This window comes from Parasteatoda tepidariorum, chromosome 3 (genome assembly GCF_982258835.1).
Source record: "Parasteatoda tepidariorum strain Cologne lab strain chromosome 3, Ptep-v5.0, whole genome shotgun sequence".
Classification (NCBI taxonomy): domain Eukaryota; kingdom Metazoa; phylum Arthropoda; class Arachnida; order Araneae; family Theridiidae; genus Parasteatoda; species Parasteatoda tepidariorum.
Genome location: NC_141757.1, coordinates 114,263,718 through 114,286,393, shown reverse-complemented (window position 1 = coordinate 114,286,393; position 22,676 = coordinate 114,263,718). Strand labels below are relative to the sequence as shown.

The following is a 22,676-nucleotide window of genomic DNA, read 5'->3' as shown; positions in this document are numbered from 1 at the left end:
TTTTCACGTACGACCATTTCACGAGTATACCGTGAGTATCGGAAATCCGGTAAAACATCAAATATACGACATCGGAAAAAGATCATGCAAGAACGGGAGCAGCGACGATCGACGAGAATCATTAAACGTGACAAACGTGCAACCCTTCCACAAATTGCAGCAGATTTCAATGCTGGGCCATCAACAACTGTCAGCGTGCGAACCATTCAACGAAACATCATCGATATGGGCTTTCGGAGCCGAAGGCCCACACGTGTACCCTTGTATGTACCGTGGTATACCAGTTTTTTTGACTCTTCAGTGTATAAGAGATAAAAATAGTGATCGGTAAGAGGTAAAAACTTTATGTATCATGAATACTATGGTGACTAGATTAATAAATAATTTAATGAAGTGTGTCTTTATAATTGAAGTTTTGTATAAACATAATTGTTTTTCTTCTAATAACCCATAAGATGATGTGATACTCATTATAACAATTATCAAACAAAACAATCATGGAAAATTAAAGCAAAAAACCCCGCATTCCTTAAGAAATGCCCTAAGTATTGAATGTTTCATTCAGTAACTGTAGGTAAGGCATTCTGAAACTAAATTCTACTTACATGTAATGTGTCCCAAATTGCAAACAGGTTGTACAGCAAGGTGAATTAAAGAACATCCCAAACTGTGACCTATCAAATGGAAATGCTTCGTATCTGCTCCATGTAACTACAAAAATAACATAGTATTTTAAAAATTATTGCTGAAGAATATTGCAAGTCAAGAAACAAGGATCTTTCCAATTTAGGAAACAAATGGTTTGAGTAGTTTTTGATCAATAACCTGACTCATCATTTGTAATAAAAATTTAATCTAGGACACTACACTTCTTCAAAAGTCTCATAGTAAAGAAAGAACTTAGCAAAAGTAATTTAATGTTTATTTGCAACATTACCAAATAATGGCTTCAAGAATATCTGTTTGTGGGGCGAATGTTATCGGCAATGTCAATCTATGAAAAGGTACTCCAACATCGAAATGAGTTAACATATCTTATATATTAGCGAATTGCAATTGAATAATTGTAGTGGTAGACACACTACAATAGTTCCCCACCAAAATTTTATCTGTGATAGAATTCGATGGACGGATATTACTATACTCATCGCTGTTTAGTGAGAAGCCGGGAGAGCTGTATAGTAAGATCATCGGACTTTTGAGAGCTGTTCAATGTCGTGGTGTCTGCTATGTGGCCATTAGCAGTCGAGTGTATACAAGCCAACAGCAACAGAGTCATGAGGACAATGTCGCAGTCACAAACAGCAAGTGAACTGTTAAATGTGAACCATCTTTCGAAGTAGGCTTATTCAAATCGAAGTGGAGGTGTCTAGTGATGTAGGCGTGTTCAGATCACGTGCGCAGGTCACCAATATGGGGCGTACCTCATCATAGAGTCGAGTTAACATATATTATATACTAGTGAGTCGGAATTCAATAATTGTAGCTACACGTTAATCTCTGAACCATACTATCTTTACCTATGTTTCTTCTTCGCACCTCGTGGCTCATAAAGTTCTCTGCTTTATTCGTCATTGCTACAGGTCAGTTGTTCCAGATCACTCTCTTTACCTCCTAAAATGTTATTTTTTAATATTACGGTGCTGAATTGAACAACATATCCTATCCTACATCGTTATCTACCGTTTTCTTTTTTGTGTGTGTTACTAAAGATCTTCGTTTTGTTTCACCTTCCGGCTCCCATTGTTAAAGCTATTGCTAGAATTGTAGCTGGAGCATTCTTAGTCTCCGATTTATTATCTGACTGATATTCTCCTGATGTTATTCGTGAGTTTTTTTCTTGTTGTAAAGGTCAGAGCTTCAAGCGATTTTTTTTTCAAAACATTTTCTGAATTATTTTATGATATAAATTTCTTCAACTGTATAAATTTTTATTTGTAATTTTCCATATTTCTGTTTAGTATAAAAATAAGCTTCCTACCATTAAATTATGTCTATTTTTTGTATTGGAATTCTCCTCCTTTCCTTAAATTATTGTGCCGGTCAATTTATCTTCTATTTGGATACACTCAAGTCTTACAATAATCGTACAAATTTGCTTAAATAAGGGGAGTTGCATTAGACAATATTTCCATTTTAATAAAACAATAGCATTAGGTAATCAAGTTTCGGGTTGGTAGTTGTCAAGCATGGTTTAATCAAGTTTTAAGAATTTGGTAGTTTAGTTTAACACACAACATTGTATTAAGTGTAAAGCGATTTGTCACTATATTGAGGTTTAAAGCACACACTGAAAATTCTAACTTTGTACAAAAAAGAAGTAAAATAGTGAAATTTATGATATCTGACCATTTTTATATTTATTTCATTCATAATTTCATTTTGCTTATCAATTCATTTACTTATTTATTTTCATTTTCTTATGAATCATTTTATTAGTTTATTTCATCAGTTAATTAGTGAGAGAAATTATAAGTTCACTTTTTGATAACCGTAAGAACCGAAATCAAATTTGAATCTTTTTTCTTTTCTTTTAAACTTTCCTAAGGACTCGAGTGTCACAACCGAGTGTCATTAATTAATTGTTAATACTAGATAAATAATCCCGAGGAATTGAAGTGATAAGATATTACTTGATTAAAAAACTCCATTGACTTCAAAAATATGCAGATGGAAATAAAAGTAGACATATTTCAAGAGCTTAAAAACAGGCGCCCATTCTCAAGATTTGCCAGGAGGACTGGCAAGCCTCGAGTTCAATTGAGTGTTTTAATCAAGTAATCTATAAATTTATTTTTTCGTGAAACATTAATAATTTAATCTAATATTTTACTTACCTGAAGAAAATGCATCCATGAAGACAATTTATAAGCCACATAGAAAGTGTTAAGTATTGAAAAATCATAACTGATTACAACGTTGATTGGTATGTTATTGGAATAAGCTGTCCAATTAAACACAACTACATTGTAGTCGTCAACTTGTAGTAGCTTGTCTTTAATGGACTAAATTAAAAAGATAAAATACGATAAAAACTATTTTAATCTAAATATATAAAGTGGGAAAAGTAATTAGAAGCATTTGAACTTTTTAACTATTTTTTCACATTTTGAAAGTAAACGCAGTACCTCTGTCAGTAGTTATTCTTGAAGGATTCCCAAAAGTTATCTGTTGAGTTTTTAATTTATCTATTGCATCTCGACTTGACATCGATTTTGTTTGGGACAACCGAACAAATTTGGGGAAAGCATCTACTACGGTGAAAATATGTTTATAGTTTTTATTGGTTGAAGGCATTGGACCAATGAAATCAATATATGTTAAGTATCTAAGAGAATATTATTTTTAGGAATCGGGCTCAGAAACCCTTCTCTTTTTCCTGCCTTCCTATTTGCTAATAATTATTCAACACATTTCTTCATATTTGAAAAATAATAGTTTTGTTTAAGTACATCAAGGGTTTAATACCAAAATGACCATTATCATGTGCGGATTTGATAATGTCAGTTTGTATTTGTTGTGAAGCCACTGACAAGTAAGTATCATTCTTAAGTTTATATAAAACATTATTTTTTACCACAAAATCGTCAATTGATTTATTTTCCAAAAGTTGTTTAATAGAGTTAATGTATTCCTCATTTATCTGGTTAGTAACAATTTTAGAGGTTAATTCGTCACAAGTAATATGCGTAATAGGATATCTACTAAGACAATCAACATGTTTCATTTGTTTACCTGGGCGATGTACAATTTCGTAGTCAAAGTTTTTCAAAAATAGTGCCCATCTAGCAATTTCAGGATTTAATTGTTTTTTACTCATAGTCTTTTGGAAAGGTGAACAGTCTCTTACTAGTTTAAATTTATTTCCTACCAAATAATTTCGAAAATTTTTTCAAAGCCTTAATCCTTAATTATTGCCAATACTTCAAGTTCATAACTTGAATAATTCTCCTCTTGAGGAATCGTTTTTTTACTCATATATTGTATTGGGTGCAGTTTGGAGTTTGTTGGAGTTATTTCTTAAGTTATCATTGGGAGGGGTACATTTCCTTCAGAGTTATAGGTTCTTTCAAGACGGAATTTAACACAGTTTATATATATATATATATATATATATATATATATATATATATATATATATATATATATATATATATATATATATATATATATATATATATATATATATATATATGTAATACAAAAATTAATACTTTTGTATTAATAAAAGCATAAAAACTTCATTCGTTTTCATAAAATATCTTTGGTAAAGGATAAGGGTAGAAATTCTATTTTGGGACTTCAAGGCTAAAAACATGCCAATGAATAATAATTAGATTTATACTTCAAAAGAGAAGTTATTTTAAGATCTTTCACTTCCATATAAGGAAAGATTAAACGATTTGCTATGAGTAATAAATAAATTGATGAGGCGTAGGAATACAGAAAAAGGTGATAATGACTGACCTCTTCACAACCTTTAATCATCCTATAAAATGCAAGAGGAATGTTTTTGCGTGGCTTTTTGTTGTTTATCATGCTTAAATAAAATCCGTCAGCTTAGACGGGACATGGGGTCTCCCCCCATCTCTAGCTTGGAGGCGGCTAAGATATATGCTTTCACCATCGCTACTAAATAAAAAAGATTATGCACAATATGGACTCGTTAATCATGCTGCTTTGACTGTAAATAACTAAAAAATAACGGTGTGGTTCCCCCGTTATTACAAGCCGGCCGGATTTTTGCTTTGCGGAGGAAACCTGTAAAAGAAAATTTGTGTTTATAAATTTGAATCTTAGGCCTGCTACGCAGTTCTTTAGAGGCCGGCTATGGTAATTTCTCATCCCACCAACCAATGGGGGTGAAAAAGAGAATCGCCGAAGGTGAAAAAATCGCCTAATTCCGTTCTGAAGAAATCCCATCCCTTTACTTAACAAGTGACCTACGGAAAGTTTAGTTATGCCAGTGCTACTCTGGATTAATCGTCGATGAAGTGTTTTCTCACCCCGGAATTGTTTACGATGGTCTACTTAGATGTTCGACATTCCCTCCTCCTACTCAGAACTTAAAGAAAAATAAGCTTCAATTTTTCCTTCACTCTCGGTGAATTTATGAATCATTTTCACGAAAAAAAAAAAATGTATAATTCTTTCCTATCAACTTTTATTTGATGTTGTGGCTTTCAAGATATGTTTTGGATTAATTCGAACTTTATCCATCTACGTATCCTTTAAATATTTTTTTTTAAAACATTTATTTCTTTGATTTTTATTGATTAATTAGATCATGATTTTAAATTTTTTTTTCATACTTGATGTTTTATTTGAAACTATTGTTTTTTATACATTGATCGTATTTACTGTTGAAATTTTTTTTTTCGTGAAAAATGTTTATTTTTAGTGAATTGGTTTTGATTGGCATAAAAAATGTTCGAGAAATTATTTTCATATATATTGTTTTATGTGTTACAGTTTCTAAGATTTATTGATTAGTTGAATTTATATTTTTGTTTTATTATAGTGTTTAGGGGGAAGCTAAAAATGCTATTAAAATATTCTTATTTTGAATGCAATTGCGGTGTGGTAGAAATTAGAAATTAAATCAAGAAATGATAAAAATAATACAAATAGTTTAGAAAATGAATAAAATATTTGTTTTAAGAATTGGAATTAAAATGTGAAACCAGACATTAATGCTTGAGTCCAACGTTAGTAATTAGTTCTAGCTCAGAGATTTCCATAAATAAACAAAGTTTCTTATTGCTCAGAGTTAATTCCAACATAAAGATAAGAAAATGATAAAACACAAGATGAAATGTGTTAGTAACTGAATACACTCGGAAAAAAAAACTTTAAGGAAATTTGTAAAAATTTTGCTTTTTCGGACTTGGTTAAAACTAAATATTCCTATGAAAAAAAATGTGAATACTTAAAATGTTACCCAAACAAAAGGACAGTTAACACTTAACAAAATTTGTGAGTTTCCCTTATTACGATAGGCGAAATTTTTAACTCAGTTAAGTTTTTATACTTGATACTGATTTACCATATGCTTTAGTAGGGTTGTAAACTTGCAAAGATTTTTGTTTGTTTATTGATTGTGTCGAGCCAGTTGTTACTTAATTTGGTAAGAGATTGATCACCTCTGCTAATTCACACAATGACAGCTTATCTTTGCACATTAGACAGCAAACTTCTCAAAATGTTAAGGTTAAAAATTGTGGGGAAAAAAATGAAGTTTGATGTTTCAGTAAAAGTAAACATCGAAAAAATAAAAAAGTTGAGGATGTTTCAGTAAAAGTAAACATTGAAAAAATAAAAGTTTGATGTTTCAATAAAAGTAATCATCGAAAAAATGAAAGGTTTGATGTTTCAATAAAAGTAAACATCGAAAAAATGAAAGGTTTGATGTTTCAATAAAAGTAAACATCGAAAAAATGAAAGGTTTGATGTTTCAATAAAAGTAAACATCGAAAAAATGAAAGGTTTGAGTAACATTGAAAAAAATAAGGTGAACATTGAAAACATTGATAAGTAAACATTGAAAAAAATAAGGTGAAGGGTAACAAAAAGAAAAAATAGGAAAAAGAAAGAATGACCAAGAAACTGATCACAAAATAAATAAAAAATAAAAATGTAAGTAAGCAAAATTTCGAAATACTACATGTATCAAAACTTAGGAAAAATCACAACTTACAAATGTTAAAATTAAATCATGAAAAAGTGGTCAAATATGAAAATTTTTCTGCTTTCTTCAAAGGAAGAAGTAATCACTATATTTTTGAGAGATCCGAATCGCGTGTGGAGATGTTTGGCGAGGAAACTTGAATTTTTTTTTCTCAACACAGTGAAAAAAAGAAAACAAAAACAATTTATAAACTATTTTTGTTTTATCCAGTCTGGATCTCTCCATTTCACAGTGCTTCATGAAATTCTGTTTTCCTCCATTTTAACGGGGAATACAGAATTTCATCAAGTAAATAACCCCATTAACCATACAGAATCTTAGATTCCGATTAAATGACACTAAGTTGTCCACCTCTTTCACATAAAAATTGTGAATATTCTTTTTAACCATACAGTATCGTAAATTCTGATTAAATGACAATTGTTGTCCAGGTCGTTTTGCATAAAAATTTTGTATATTTTTGTGTGAAAATTTTTGAAAGGTTTTTTAGAATAATATAAAATGTTTCATTTTTTCTTTCTGTTTAGTTCACTAAACAGATAAAGTGCATTATTATGTTTTTATTGTTGTTGCTGTAAATAATTTTTTTCACATATTGGAAAAATGTTATTTATAGTAGGTAAGAGGACAGTCATACCAACGTAAATTTTATAAATGCATAGTATTCTAAATTTTATTATTATTATTATTATTTTTGGCTTACCAAAAATTTTTTTTTTGGGGGGGGGGGATGTAGTACAAAAATTAATACTTTTGTATTAATAAAAGCATTAAAACTTCATTCGTTTTCATAAAATATCTTTGGTAAAGGATAAGGGTAGAAATTCTATTTTGGGACTTCAAGGCTAAAAACATGCCAATGAATAATAATTAGATTTATACTTTAAAAGAGAAGTTATTTTAGGATCTTTCACTTCCATAAAAGGAAAGATTAAACGATTTGCTATGAGTAATAAATAAATTGATGAGGCGTAGGAATGCAGAAAAAGGCAATAATGACTGACCTCTTCACAACCTTTAATCATACTATAAAATGCAAAAGCAATGTTTTTGAGTGGCTTTTTGTTGTTTATCATGTTTAAATAAATTCCGTCAGCTTAAGGTCTGGTTTCTTAGGACAAACGCCTTATCTGGGCGTCAGCGGGACGTCAACGTCACGCTGACGCCAACGAAATACTGGTTTGTTAGCTCAAGACCTGGTTTCTTAGAACTAGCGCCTTATCTGGGCGTCAGCGGAAAGTTGACGTAGATCTGACGCCAAAAAAATACTTTTTTGTTAGCTCAGCGTGAGCAGTCGGTCTAACGCAGACATTATCTCTCATTGCGCATGCGTTAATAACGTAAACAAATATTTATTTTGAATTTGCATTGATTTTGTTATTGTCGACCAGTGTTTTAGAGAACAAATAATGACTTTGTCCAAGAAAAAACACATTATAGCTGAGCTAAATGAAGAGTGCTATGTTTAATGAAGAAGCTATGTTTAATGTCAAAATCAAAATCTTGGCTGATTTTAATGCGCTGTTGGATGTTGTCCGCCATTGCTTCTGTGGTTAACGTCACGTTGTAATCCAACTGCAGTTGAGTTGGACGGCAATTGTAGTTCAAGATGAGCCTTCGATGACGTATACTATCAAACTCACAAATGGACCAATCAGAGGTTAACGCTGATTTCCAGCTGACGGCGTCCTGTCCTAAGAAACCAAGCCTTTAGACGGGACATGGGGTCTCCCCCCATATCCAGCTTGGAGGCGGCTAAGATGTATGCTTTCACCATCTCTACTAAATAAAAAGATTATGCGCAATATGGACTCGTTAATCATGCTGCTTTGACTGTAAATAACTAAAAAATAACGGTGTGGTTCCACCGTTATTACACACACACACACACACACACACACACACACACACACACACACACACACACACACACACACACACACACACACACACACACACACACACACACACACACACACACACACACACACACACACACACACACACACACACACACACACACACACACACACACACACACACACACACACACACACACACACACACACACACACACACACACACACACACACACACACACACACACACACACACACACACACACACACACACACACACACACACACACACACACACACACACACACACACACACACACACACACACACACACACACACACACACACACACACACACACACACACACACACACACACACACACACACACACACACACACACACACACACACACACACACACACACACACACACACACACACACACACACACACACACACACACACACACACACACACACACACACACACACACACACACACACACACACACACACACACACACACACACACACACACACACACACACACACACACACACACACACACACACACACACACACACACACACACACACACACACACACACACACACATTATATATAATATATATATTATATATATAATATATATATATATATATATATATATATATATATATATATATATATATATATATATATATATATATATATATATTATATATCTATACATAATAATAAACGCGGCTGTGTGTGTGTGTGTGTGTGTGTGTGTGTGTGTGTGTGTCTGTAATCACAATATATCGCCCCAGAAGCCTCGCCCGGGCACGAAACTCGACCCATAATTGTGTTTTGACATAATGAAGAAGTATTTTTTTTCTTTTTCAAAAATTTTGATTAGTTATTTAGTTATCAGTCATTTTGTAAGTCTATGCTTTTCGTCTGCTTTTTCGTCTTCAAAGAGCCATATTCAAAAAAACTATTAAAAAATGCATATACTTTTCCCCACTCTTATAAATGTATGCTAATGCGAACCTCACAATTGAAATATTAATTTTCGACAACTTAAACCAATAATATACGAAGGAATTAATAATTTAATTATAAAGTTCGCATTAGTTTACATTTATTAAAGTGGAGAAAAGTTTAACTTTTGTATTAAAAATGTGGCAACATATTCGATACGTAAATAGAACGCTTCGCTTTGATATATTTGTCGCTGTTCATAATTGTTATAATAAGTTTTTCTTCTTCTTTCCACGCTCTATTTTTTTTTTTCTTAAGCGAAGACGATAATTTTTATAGCGATATTGTTGTACTTTGTACAACTAAAAATTCTTTTCACAACACTTTAAAAATATTTACTTTATTTTCTTTATATATACAGAGAACAGTCGGCAAAGAATTCGATTAGGTTGAAAAACATTTCGCTAAAAAGGAACGAATTCCAAAAGAAAAAATAAACAACTTAAAGAATAAAAATGCTGATGCCAGCCAATTTTTTGAAAGTTAACTTAGAAATAACAAACCAAACGATGTTAAATAACAAACCAAACGATGTTAACAAAATGACGTAGAAAGCGCAACTAGATCAAAATTATACAAGCTCAACTAGATCAAATTATAATACCTGAGTGCTTGACGTAACAGATATAGAAATAGAATTTGATACCATAAAAAATTATATAGAAATAGAAATTGATACCATAAAAAATTTATTCGTTTTCGTGTTCTTTTCATGTATTTAGCATTTTAGTTTTTTTTTTCTTAAGCGTTGTAGCTATATAATTTCAAACATCCTCAAGAGCTATAACACATCTGCAGCAGAACTGGATATGAAGACAAAATTGCTGGACAGGAACACTTTAATTGTCCACTAATCTTCAGATTTCCTGCTATGTTTTAAAAAACTTTATTTGTGAAAACCTTCAGAGTGGCGGACAGCTGGCCGCCGTAGGTGGCTAGTAATAAATAAATAAATACAAGAAAACACTAAGAAAGTTAAGAAAAACAATAAGTAACATTTATTGCGCTTAAGCTGCAAGTAAACAGCACTCATTAGATAAGTTCAAAATGAAGAATAAAACAAAGAAAAAATATAGACATATGAAAAAAAGGGGGTGGGAAATAATAAGTAAAAAAACAACAAACAAAATTTTATTTAAAAAAAAAAAAAAAAAAAAAATTATCTGCTAAAAAATTTTTTCTTTGTTAATTTTTCCATGTACAAATCCATTTCGGGCAAATCCGTGTTAAAAATTATCTATTAAAATTTTTTCTTTGATAATTTAAATAATTTTTCTATGTACTAATCCATATCGTGCAAATCCGCGGCTAAAATTATTTGCAAAGCAGGCAATTTATGTTTCTCTTTTCTATTTTATATTTTTTCTTAAATAAACATCTATCTTCTAAAACTATTTATGATCAATTTTTAAAATTATCCAGTATAATATTACCTTGTGCACATCCATTACGGGCCCATCCTTGGTAACTAACAAATCAAAACTCAGAATAACAAATCACTTCAGCAGTGCAGTAAGAACGACACTTTAGAACCCTTTTGTTACACTCAATTTGCGCTTTTGTTTTCATATTTTGTAATCTGGCAATCTTTCTGCGAAAACATTTTTAAATCATTCTTGAAAAATAACTGTCCATGTAAGTTGTTATGATTTTGCTACTCGCTTTATAGTCCCCCCCTTTTTAATGTTTTTTATTTTTATTTTATTTTTTCTTTTTATTTTATTTTATTATCTGTTTTTACATGTTATATTTACTTTTTATGATCTATTTTTATGTAGTTATTTTATAAAAAAAATTTTTTTGAGTGCTCCTCACACTATTGTATTAATATATTTTGCTTTGGCTTTATTGATACAATATCAGAAAGCACTCTGTTTTGCGGATATAATCGTGTGGGCTGAAGAAAAGATTATATCTTTTTTTTTCCGACTTTTTTCCGGTTTTTTAATTATCATTTCACTTTTTTTTTTTTTTTTTTTTTTTAAATAAAATTTTGTTTGTTGTTTTTTTACTTATTATTTCCCACCCCCTTTTTTTCATATGTCTATAATTTTTCTTTGTTTTATTCTTCATTTTGAACTTATATTATATTATATTATATATATATATATATATATATATATATATATATATATATATATATATATATATATATATATATATATATATATATATATATATATATATATATAAACACAAATTAACATGAAAAACATGAATAAAATAAAAATAAAAAACTAAATGGTAGAGAAACAAGAATGGTATAAGCAAATAGTCGTTGTCAAGACACATCTAATTGCCATAAATAATGCGATATTTCTGAATAAAGAATAATTATCCTAAGATAAAAATTATTCTTTATATGTGTCGATATCGCAAAAAACCTTATTTTGAAAAAAAATCATGAAATAAAAGCAAAATGTAAAAGGAAATCAAACTTACCGGCGTGAATTAAAACGCGGTTTAGGTTTTAAAGTACAATAATAAAACAGTTAACAAAAATCGCGAAGATGTAAAATATTGCTTATAGCTTGAATCGAATATAATAAAATTAAAAAAACATTTGATCGAAGAAGAAGAAAAAAATGTTTAGGTAAAATATTAGTGCTGCCATCTATGAGAAACAATTAGTAAAAAGGTAATAAAATTGAAATAATCATTAAAATGTTTAACGGATTGAATAAATTAGCAGTCTTAAAAAAATAAAAAATAAATAAATAAAAAAATAAATAAATAAAAAAATAAAAAAAAAAATAAAAAATAAAAAAAAAATAAATAAAAAAAAAATCATTAATATGGAAATTAATTTAAAAGTCATTCTGTCAGGATAGAAAGCCGTTTATAGACTTATCCTTCATTCATAAAATCTAACATAATTTTACAGAATACACATATCCATCTTTCATAGGGTGACTTATTTAAAAATCAGAGCCTGCATACAGGAATAGAAAACCGTTTATAGGTTTTATTCTTCATTCATACAACCTTACATAATTTTAAAGTATACACGTATCACCTGCATTCATTTGGGGTGGTTCTTTACGAACCAGAGCCCATTCCACTTATACAAAAATAAAAATAATTAAATAAATAAATAAACTGTTTATTATACTGGACAATTAAAATTAAATTAATTTTAAGAGGCTACAAATATTAAAAAGTAACTAAAAAATATTTAACTAATCAAGTATAAAAGGTCATACATCCAAACTATTCCGTCCAGTGGCTTTAGGAATAATTTATCATAGTTAGTTCCTACCTTGAAAAAATCAGAGCTTATTCTTAAAACAGAAAAATTAAATAAAAATTAAAAATTATGTACCAAGTTTTTTAAGATTTTTTTAAAATAGAAATTAAGAAATGAACTAGGAAAATGGCTATTAATTAAATCGTTTTTATATATATCAGTATCTAATAAAAACTCGTTATAGTTAGAATTATTCCTGTAAAATCTATGAATTTGATTGGCAATAATATTAGAAAAAACCTTATTGGCTAAGTTAGAGTTGAAATCTATGCATTTTTTAACTGGAAATTTAAATTCATTTCTTTTGTCAAAAAGTTTAAATGTAATATTTTTATCTGCATTAATATTAAGAGTCAAATCTAAAAAATTTGCTGAAGAATTACTATTATTTGTTTTATTAAGAATTAATTCATTTGGATAAATATGTTTTGCTAGAATATCGAAATCATTAAAATTAATAACTAATAGATCATCAATGAATCTGAGAAAGAGAGAATCAATTGGAAGATTAACATGTGATTTTACAAATCTATATTCTTGTAGAAAAAGAAAAATATTGCAGACGTTAGTACTGAAATTCATAGTAGCATATAAGGGCCCTCTGCCAACACCCTCTGTAAGTAGGCAAGGCCTGAGCTCTCCTTCAAGAACGGAAGCATGAGTCATCAAGAGAAGTCCTACTCGTTCGTAGCGAACTGGAAGTCGTCGAAGCTTCTATTCTGCTGTGTGGCGTAACTACCACTACAAAAGTTTAACATCATTCACTAGTATATAAAGAATGCTAACTTGATTCTATCATGAGGTACCTTTTGATAGAGGACGGTTGGCATGGTCGATTAACTCCGCCCCCCACATGCTGTATCGCCATTACTTTTTTTTCGTGAACGCGTGGATTTTTATCTTTAACGTTGTTTTAAACGATAATTACTTCTAGCTAACTCCATTCAAAGGGAAAGAAAAGCGTCTTTTGACAATAAAGTAAGTTCATTTGTTATTTTTATTTTTAAATATTTGCTATTTTGTAATCTTTTTGATTGTTTATGTTACTTTGCTTAGACTGCATATTTTATTCGATGAGTACCAAAGTGAGTGCTCTGCTACACAAATTTTACTAATTTAAAAATGTGGTTATTAAAATTAATATAACATTAACTAATTTTTGGTTATTATTAATATTAACTGATAAATTCAAATCGAAAAGTTTGTCTTAATTTAACACTATATCTTAGATTCCTGTTGATTTGTTTATCTTTGAGAAATTGTATTTGCAAGCTTTACAAGTCTACGTTTATTACGTTAAGTTAAAATGAATGGTTAGTGAAATATCTATAAATACATTTTATGCTTTTATAAAAGCATTATGCTTGTTAAACACATTTTATGCTTGTTACAATTGGTTACGAAAATTGAATGATAAAATACAAAGCAATGATAAAATGCATTTTTAGGATGAAATTTATTTGAGTTCAAAAACAAGATAAATAAAGGTTTTTTCCAAGAAATAATAAATGGTATGTAATTACAAAGTATAATAAGTTGCAAAGTATAATAAGTAATCAATAAATTTATTTAGATCTGCACTTTTAAAATGTTTACTGTAGTAGCTCATTCTTATATGAATAGAATTAGTTAGTATAATAAGTAATCTGTTATAATTAGTTAGATTAACTAGGTTTTTTCCAAGAAATAATAAATGGTATGTAATTATAAAGTATAATAAATAATCAATAAATTTATTTAGACCTGCACTTTTAAAATGTTTACTGTAAGTAGCTCATTCTTATAATTAAAATAATTTTTTTTCTCAAATCCCAGTCAAATTATAATAAATTAACCCTTTTCTCTGTATTCATATTTTTTCGTTTAATAGTTTGGCTGAATATCTATGAAAAGTAAGATAACTTGATAATCATGTCGAAAAAATGTCCTTCCGTTACCAGTTTTTAAATTTGAATTTTAAAAAAAATTATTAACCGAAAATCTCTGGTTTTAACTTAGTTAGTTTATAATTTGCTTCAAAGAGTTTTTAAGTCTGAATAATATTCATGGAAAAAATGTGTTAAATTTTTGGTTACTATCAAAAATGCATTGATTTTGTTAGTCAAACTGTTCTACCATAACAACCTCAATTAATCTTATATGAACTTATTTTTTTCAATATAGTATTACTTAAATATTGCTAATTTATATTGATGTGCTTATTATTATAGCAAATAATTTTAAATTATTTTTGATCTCTCTTATTTCAGATTAATCTTTAAAAATGCCTTTTCGTTGCTGTGTTCCCAATTGCAAAGGCAACTATGACAGTTCTTCGGAAAAAGTTTCAATTTTTAAATTCCCTGAAGATAAAGAGCTCTGCGACAGGTGGCTAAAAAGTATACCACGAGAGAATTTTACTCCATCCAAATCATCAAGAGTAAGTTTTCATTTCAATACTAACATAAATCTTATTAGAGAAGCATGTTTTATTAGGAAACATGCTGTTATAATTAGTTAGATTCCCTGGTTCATAAATGTAAACCCTAAAAAATTACATAATCAATTTAAATGATGGCTCAAATTTAAAGAATATGCAATAGATGAAAGTTTCACAAATCTTGTTTGATGGTAATGCATTCTAGTTCTGCAAAACAAAAGAGAGTCCTCTTAAAATTTAAAAAAAAATTTACTTAGAAAATTTAAAAACTTGCATGGAAAAGTTAGAAATTGTTTAAGTTTAGAAACTGCATCAAAACTTATCTTTTGTTATCCGATAAATTACTGTGGAGTACAAACAATGTAATATTTAATTTTGAATGGTGATAATTTTGTATATGAACTGTACTTTGTTTTACATTTAATTGTTTTTTCGATAAATTGACCATTGTATGTCAATCTCAGTATTTATTTTCACGTCATTTCCTTAATTTCTATAGTTTTTTGCCACAAATGTGGCGGCCAGTAATTTTAACCACCTTGGCAGAAACGTGCTAACCTTTGCTATAAAATTCCTTGATGAAGAAATTCAAACAAACAATATAAGTTTTTAACTATTTAAAAAATTTGATTCTGATGGCTTGGAACTTTTAATAATAATATTTGCATAATGAAAAGAGCATTATGAATTGAAATACTGTTTGTAAATATTTAAATTTGTATTAAAAATTTCCTTTTTTATTTTTCAGGTATGTGAATTACATTTCCATTCCCATGATGTGGAAAGAGAAACATTTATTTACGACAGTAAAACCGGGCAAAGATTGTCGACTAGATTGCGTTATCCTAGGTTGAAAGCTGAAGCTGTACCTGCTTTATTTCCTGGTTGTCCAACTTATCTATCAAGTGCACAGAACCATCGAGAAAATCCCGAGGAAAAAAAGGATCGATTAGAAAATGCACAATTTCAAACTTTTGTTCATCGAATTTTTATTCATATTATTTAGAAATGCTTTTTTTTTCAAATTAGGGACTAAAAATGTCATTAATACTACATTTAAAAATTCATGATCTAAAAGAATTAAATAATATTCTAATATAGTATTTGATTTTAATTAAAAAATTTTTTTTTTTTAATTTGTTGTGTAATACAAGCTTATGAAATTTATAATTTTCTTTTCACTTGTAGATTGTTTTTGTATAATATATTTTCAAATCTATTTTATTTACTATTATCATGCTATAATTTTTGTATAATTGTTTTGAAGGACTTTTTTAACATTGCATAAAAAATTCAAAATTATATATTTTATTTAATGAAAATTTTTTTCAACCAGGATAAAGAATAGGTTTTTATATTTTATGTATTAAAGTCCTTAAGAAAATAGCAGCTTATTTGAAATCATTATGTATTTAATTTTATTGAATTGGTTATTAATATTTGTAGGTTATATTCATGACTATATTTAGAAGTAAATTTTTCATTCCATTTTGTGAATAAAAACTTGTGTGACTAGTTCATGATGTATTTAAATTTCATTAATGTTCTGTAAATAATTTGACTCTTTTATATAGCTTTATATTTTGATATTTTTTGTCTAATAAAATAGTAAAAATACTCTATCTTCTCTGTGAGTCGATAATTCTGTTTAACAGTTGTGAACTACAGTTGTGAATGTACAAAAAAATTAAAATTTTAAAATGTATGATAATTCAAATTTGATTTTTGGAAGTTAAACATTTTATCTTTACTTTTAATTAAATAGGTTATGTACAAAAAATAAAATTTAAATTTGTAATAACTTTTTTTAAGTGTTTCACCCTATTTAAAATCAATACGAAATTAATTTGGTTATATAGTTATCTATCAGTAAATTATGTTCACTAATAGAACAGTTAACTGCATTGTGGAATAAAGCTTCCATTCTATGACAAAAAACGACAAATTTAAATTATGTATGAAATAGATAAATTAGAATTTAAGAATATTAAGTAAATTATTTGATTTTCATTGTATTAATTTATTTGCCGTATTTTCGATTTGCTAATAAAATTGAGAGAATATTAATAAAATTTACAAAGTAAATAAATTACTATTTATTGAGTGATTATATATTAAATTTGTCAAAAAAAAAGTTTTAAAAAATCACATCGCGTTTCTTAAAATTTGTTAAAAATAACTATTTGTGATTCATTAGAAAAATAAATTGGAAATTGCATAAAATATTTCCATACAAAGTTTCAGTTAAAGGAAAAAATAATTTTTACAAAAAATATTAATTACGATCTTTTTTTAATATTATTAAATTGAAAGATGTTGTCTTTAACCATTTATGGAAATGTTTATTAAAATAATATTATAAGCTTGAAAATAACTTTTTCTCGCGAAAATCACATAATGGTAATATCTTTGCTCAACGAGAAATTCTTAAGTTAAGCGTACATATTCTCAGCCGCTGATGCAGAGAGGAAAAGCGACGGACTACTATTGATGACTCATTCTTCACGCGCTCAGGCCTTGTCTAGTTACAGAGGGTGCGCAAAAAATACAGAATTATAGAAATATTCTCTTATCGAGGAAAGAACAGCCTACGCGCCGGTTCCTCTTCATCTCCTCTATTCTTAAATCTTTAATTGGGTTAGTGATTAACTCGCCCTCTAGCGGTGAGCCAATCACTACAATAAATGTTAACTTATTAAATTTAATGTTTCTAGCATTCATTTTTATTTCATTTATTTCTTTTTATTTTTACGCATTCTCGGACCCACATACTTGTTTGATTATTGAACCTTCAATCATGCTCCGTTCGTAACGCTGTGTCGGTTACTGAAATTGTAGTTTTCGAGTATTTCAACTTGTATGTGGAGTAATTTAATCAAATCAAAAAACGTTAGCTAATAATTATAAAAATGCCTCAAATGTATGTTTGATTAAATTATACAAAGAAGATTTTTTTTAAAAAAAACTATAAAAAAAATTAGGTTTGGTACGTGAAAATCATAAAGATTATTCTTTCCAAACAAATTTTACTTTAATAGAATTCATTAATGGCAATAAAATCTGTGTTACTAAGATCAGACGTGGGAATAGAAAGGATATTTTTGTAAAATATGAACTTACAAAAAGTGGACTGTTTGTCGTTAACTGGTTTATAAATCCATGAACGATAATTGCAGTTTTATGATTTGGATTAAAATTGCACTTCCTGAAAGCTTCTTCTGTTGGCTGAAGGTCACAAGCATCCTGCGCATTCGATCGAGTAAAAAGCATGTACTTCAAGTTCGGATCTGCGCCACCAAAAACTGAATAGATCAGACGAGAAAAACCACCGCAAAAGCTGAATTTATCATCGCTGACTTGGCAAAAACCTGTTTAAAATAATATGAAGTTCAGAAATACAGTAATGATAATTGTCAAGCAGAAAACTGATAAAAACTTATTCTCTATTAATCAAGGTAAGTTCTACTTTTACCCCGTTCTCCGGGACTGCCACTTTGGAAGGTATTAAATGTCAATTTGTTTAGTCATAAAACATGTTTCATCATCGACAATCATGTTAGTGACGAAATATAACAAACAATTAAGCATCTAATTATCGTACGGTGCTAAGCATGCTTGTTCTCAGATCGAGATATTAACATCAACCGGTGGCGCTGTAGGCGCACCAAAAACAACATGCGCAGGAGAGCTATTGCGAGAATTCGCAACAATAGTTATATTCATTCACAAAAGAACTGTTCTACGTTGAACCACATGATTGGTACCATGGTACCTCAACCGTGATACTGTGCATTTTTTTATATCTGTAATAAAGTGATAAATTGAACCATGCTTCTGACAAGTTTAACCATAATATCGTGCAATCTTAAATTTAGATGGTTTAAATTGCATGATAATTAAGTTCATTTAAGTGATGTATAAAAGTTACAGATAACATGCTCCGAAGAGCCATTACATTATGACCATCCTGCTAATAACATGTAGGACCGCCTTTAGCCATTAAAACTGCTAGCACCCGCAGTGGCGTTGATTCCACAAGGTGCTGATGGGTAGTCTGAGGTATCTGGTACCAAGCGCTCATCAACTGGTCCTGCAATTCCCTCACATTGCGAGGGGGTAGCGTGACAGAAAAAATTTGGTTTTCCAAGTAGGACCACAAATGCTGTATTGGATTAAGATCAGGTGAATTTGGGAGCCAAGACATGACTTGAAAGTCACTGAAATGTTCCTCGAACCAATCCATGACGATTCGACCCTTATGACGTGGTGTATTATACTGTTGGTAAACACCATCCCCCGCAGGAAAAACTGCTGCCATGAATGGGTGAATCTGGTCTGCAAATATGCTCAAGTAGCTTACAGACGTCAGGGATTGTTCTAAGAGGATTATGTGTCCTAATGTGCCCCATGAAAACATTGTTCTTGGGCGAGAAACCATGAAAACCTGGGCGAGCCCATTGTTATTGATGGAGGGTGGTCATAATGTAATGACTCTTCAGTGTATATCCTCTTTTGTGATTTAGTGTGTCTAAAATATCTAAAAATATGTAAATATGTATATACAAAATATCTAAAATTTTAATAATATGCAGTAATTACTACATCCAAGAAACAAAGTTTAGCTGTTGTTCGGTCTTAAACTATCAAATAAAGTTCATTGTTGTTGGAAAAGATAAAATAAATATACTAATTATTAAACTTTTGAAAAGTGAAGAAATTTCTGCAAGATTTTTAATTTTTTCCCCTTATTCTTTGAAAAAAACATTGATCGCCATGTAACCTGCAGAAATATATCTTAAGTTTTTGTGTTATAACTCTGAATGCATCGTGGCCTCACTGGCGGATCAACTTACATGCGCAATCTTAATTTTAGATGGTTTGAATTATTACATGATAATAGAGTTTTCTAAAATGTACAGGTAATATGTCCTTATTTACGGTTTAGTGAGACCTAAAAAAGTGAAAAGTATGAACTTCAAATTTGGGTCTTCGCCACCAAAAACGGAATAGAATCGACGAGAAAAATCTACCACAAAAACTGAATTTACCATCCCCGAATCAGCAAAAATCTGTTTAAAACAATATCAAATTTAAACAATAAAGTGATGATAATTACATTGTACAGTGAGCAAATTAAAAAAGTTGTTTGGTCGGTTCTAATGCCACTTGCCACACGGCAAGCCTGCTTGGTGAAACCGAGCAGATTTAAGGCAGAGTGTGCTTTTCTTGTTTTTCAGTGGCGCCATCTATGGCCAAGAATTTGACTTCTGCACCATCCATCGCACCCATTTATAGGGCGGACCCATTCATACATCCGTTCATTCATCCACAGATCGTAGTTTTGACCTGAATCAGAGAACGATCGATCTCCAATCCAGTACCCCCAGAGGTGTGGATTTGTCATGGGAGCATGGAGGACTTTTGAGACTCGACAGATTTAACGTGCATCAGTCACTTTACTACACGGAGAGTCTTTTGCCGGCGGGATTCGAACCCATTAACTCCCGGACATGGGCCCAGCGCCCTACCGACATGGCTATCTCGGCCTAGTTAAAAAAGTTTATACATTGAATAATTCTTGATCTAATGATACATTTTTCCCGTCGTCATTGCGAATTTTAATGGTTCCTGAGGTGACCTTAAATATGATAATCAATTTATGCAGATGATGCTTTAAAAGAAAAAAAAAAACAGATTCAAAAACGAATTGATATGTTTTTTATATGTTTTTTTAAATTTATATGCTTTAAATCAATATTTTTCCCCAACTGGTTTGGGTTATTTTTGAGCCTTTAATTATGAGGCTAACCAAAATATGGAAAACGTGATCTCAAAAAATTGACCAGGGGAGCACTCGGAAGTTTGGATCTCTTAATGTTAATTTTACTTTTCGTATATTTCGTCATATCTCGAGAACTTATGAAGTGAATTAAAGAAAAAAGATGCACACAATTATAAAATTTGTTTAAGCAAAATTATTAAGTCAAACATGCAAAAAATATTTTTTTAATAATTACTTATTATTTTTAATAATTTCATTTGTTGATAGTTTGAAAATTTTTTTTTAATAGTAAGGTATACAAAATTTCTGCATTTTATAGATCATAATTTCAAATGGCAAAATACAAAATTAGATTTAAATCAGTTAAATTAAATCAAACTAATCGTGATAAATATAAGATTGAACATACGACGCTTTTGAAATTTCATTACTCAGAAACTGTTCAACCGATTTCGTACAACTTTTGCATTTTGCGATTTAAAATTGCACTCATCAAAATGATATAAAATTTTGGAAATGTTCGTAAAAATTTATAAATCTTTGCAAAAAAAATACAACGTTTGATGTAGATATTTATAAAATATTTGGATAATTTGATGTAAATATTTATTAAAAATTTGGATAATTTGATGTAAATATTTATTAAAAATTTGGATAATTTGATGTAAATATTTATAAAAAAATTTGGATAATTTGATGTAAATATTTATTAAAAATTTGGATAATTTGATGTAAATATTTATAAAAAAATTTGGATAATTTGATGTAAATATTTATAAAAAAATTTGGATAATTTGATGTAAATATTTAGGTTACAGAAAATTTGTCTTTTATTTTGGCACTCGAGTCAGTCTTCTGCTGCCATATCCCATTACAGACAAATTTCTCCATTTTACGTCCCGCGTTGCGGTTATTTTACGCCAGGGGTGGCGAACCTTTATGCACCAACGTGCCATTTTTTCTAAAAAATTGTTTAATTTGGTCATAGACGTACCATCAAACAATTTTGACTTCGTGATTATTGGGAAAATAATAACACTACATACTATAAACTCAAAACTCTTCATTTACTATGGAAAAGAATACATTTCACAATGTCTCAGTTATACGCGTAATTCAACTTAAAGTAACATCAGTGTGATTTCTGTTGTTGCAGATTAGATGACAAATAACTTATATTAGGTTGTAAGATGTTATTTTAAGCAGGTCTGTTAATTTTTTTTTGCTAGTTATTTATTGTTAGCTTGTTTTTTATGGTAATTAATTGTTTTTGGCATTAATTGTAATTGTTTTGTTAATAATTGTTTTTTATGTTTGTTTTTGTGAATTTTAATTTAATTGGTAAATTGCTTCACAGTGAACTTCGTGATCGGTGGCGTGCCCAAAATATTATGGGGCGTGCCATAAGTGGCACGCGTGCCATTGGTTCGCCATCCCTGTTTTACGCAATATTACTGATAATTTTACGCTCACGTTGGACGTGGCCATGGTGAGCCTGAAATTAGGTATTCTCCACCCACTTCTCGGCACACTCTTCTGTACAATTCTCTCATAAAATGGAATGTCCCCTGCGTCTTGTTCAACTTCCATTCTACATTCAAAGTGTGTTAATTTTCACTTTGCTGTCATAATTACATTAGAAACATTCTCAGATG

General features: G+C 29.7%; 2 protein-coding genes across 2 annotated transcripts in view; one reads left to right on the top strand and one right to left on the bottom strand.

Moving 5' to 3' along the window:
- The window catches only part of LOC107442357 (lipase member H), a 59,598-nt gene that overhangs the window by 27,029 nt on the left and 9,893 nt on the right, over positions 1-22,676 (bottom strand). The window contains exons 2-4 of the mRNA XM_087159947.1: positions 18,360-18,607; positions 2,838-3,005; positions 606-711 (exon numbers count right to left, since the gene is read on the bottom strand). Of these exons, the coding sequence (XP_087016073.1) occupies positions 606-711; positions 2,838-3,005; positions 18,360-18,607 (522 nt within the window). The remainder of the gene's footprint in view (positions 1-605; positions 712-2,837; positions 3,006-18,359; positions 18,608-22,676) is intronic.
- On the top strand, positions 13,522-16,861 carry LOC147814200 (THAP domain-containing protein 1-like). Its single transcript, XM_087159948.1, has 3 exons — positions 13,522-13,798; positions 15,070-15,239; positions 15,988-16,861. The coding sequence occupies exons 2-3, from the start codon at positions 15,084-15,086 to the stop codon at positions 16,243-16,245; spliced, it is 414 nt and encodes a 137-aa protein (XP_087016074.1). The 5' UTR covers positions 13,522-13,798; positions 15,070-15,083; the 3' UTR covers positions 16,246-16,861.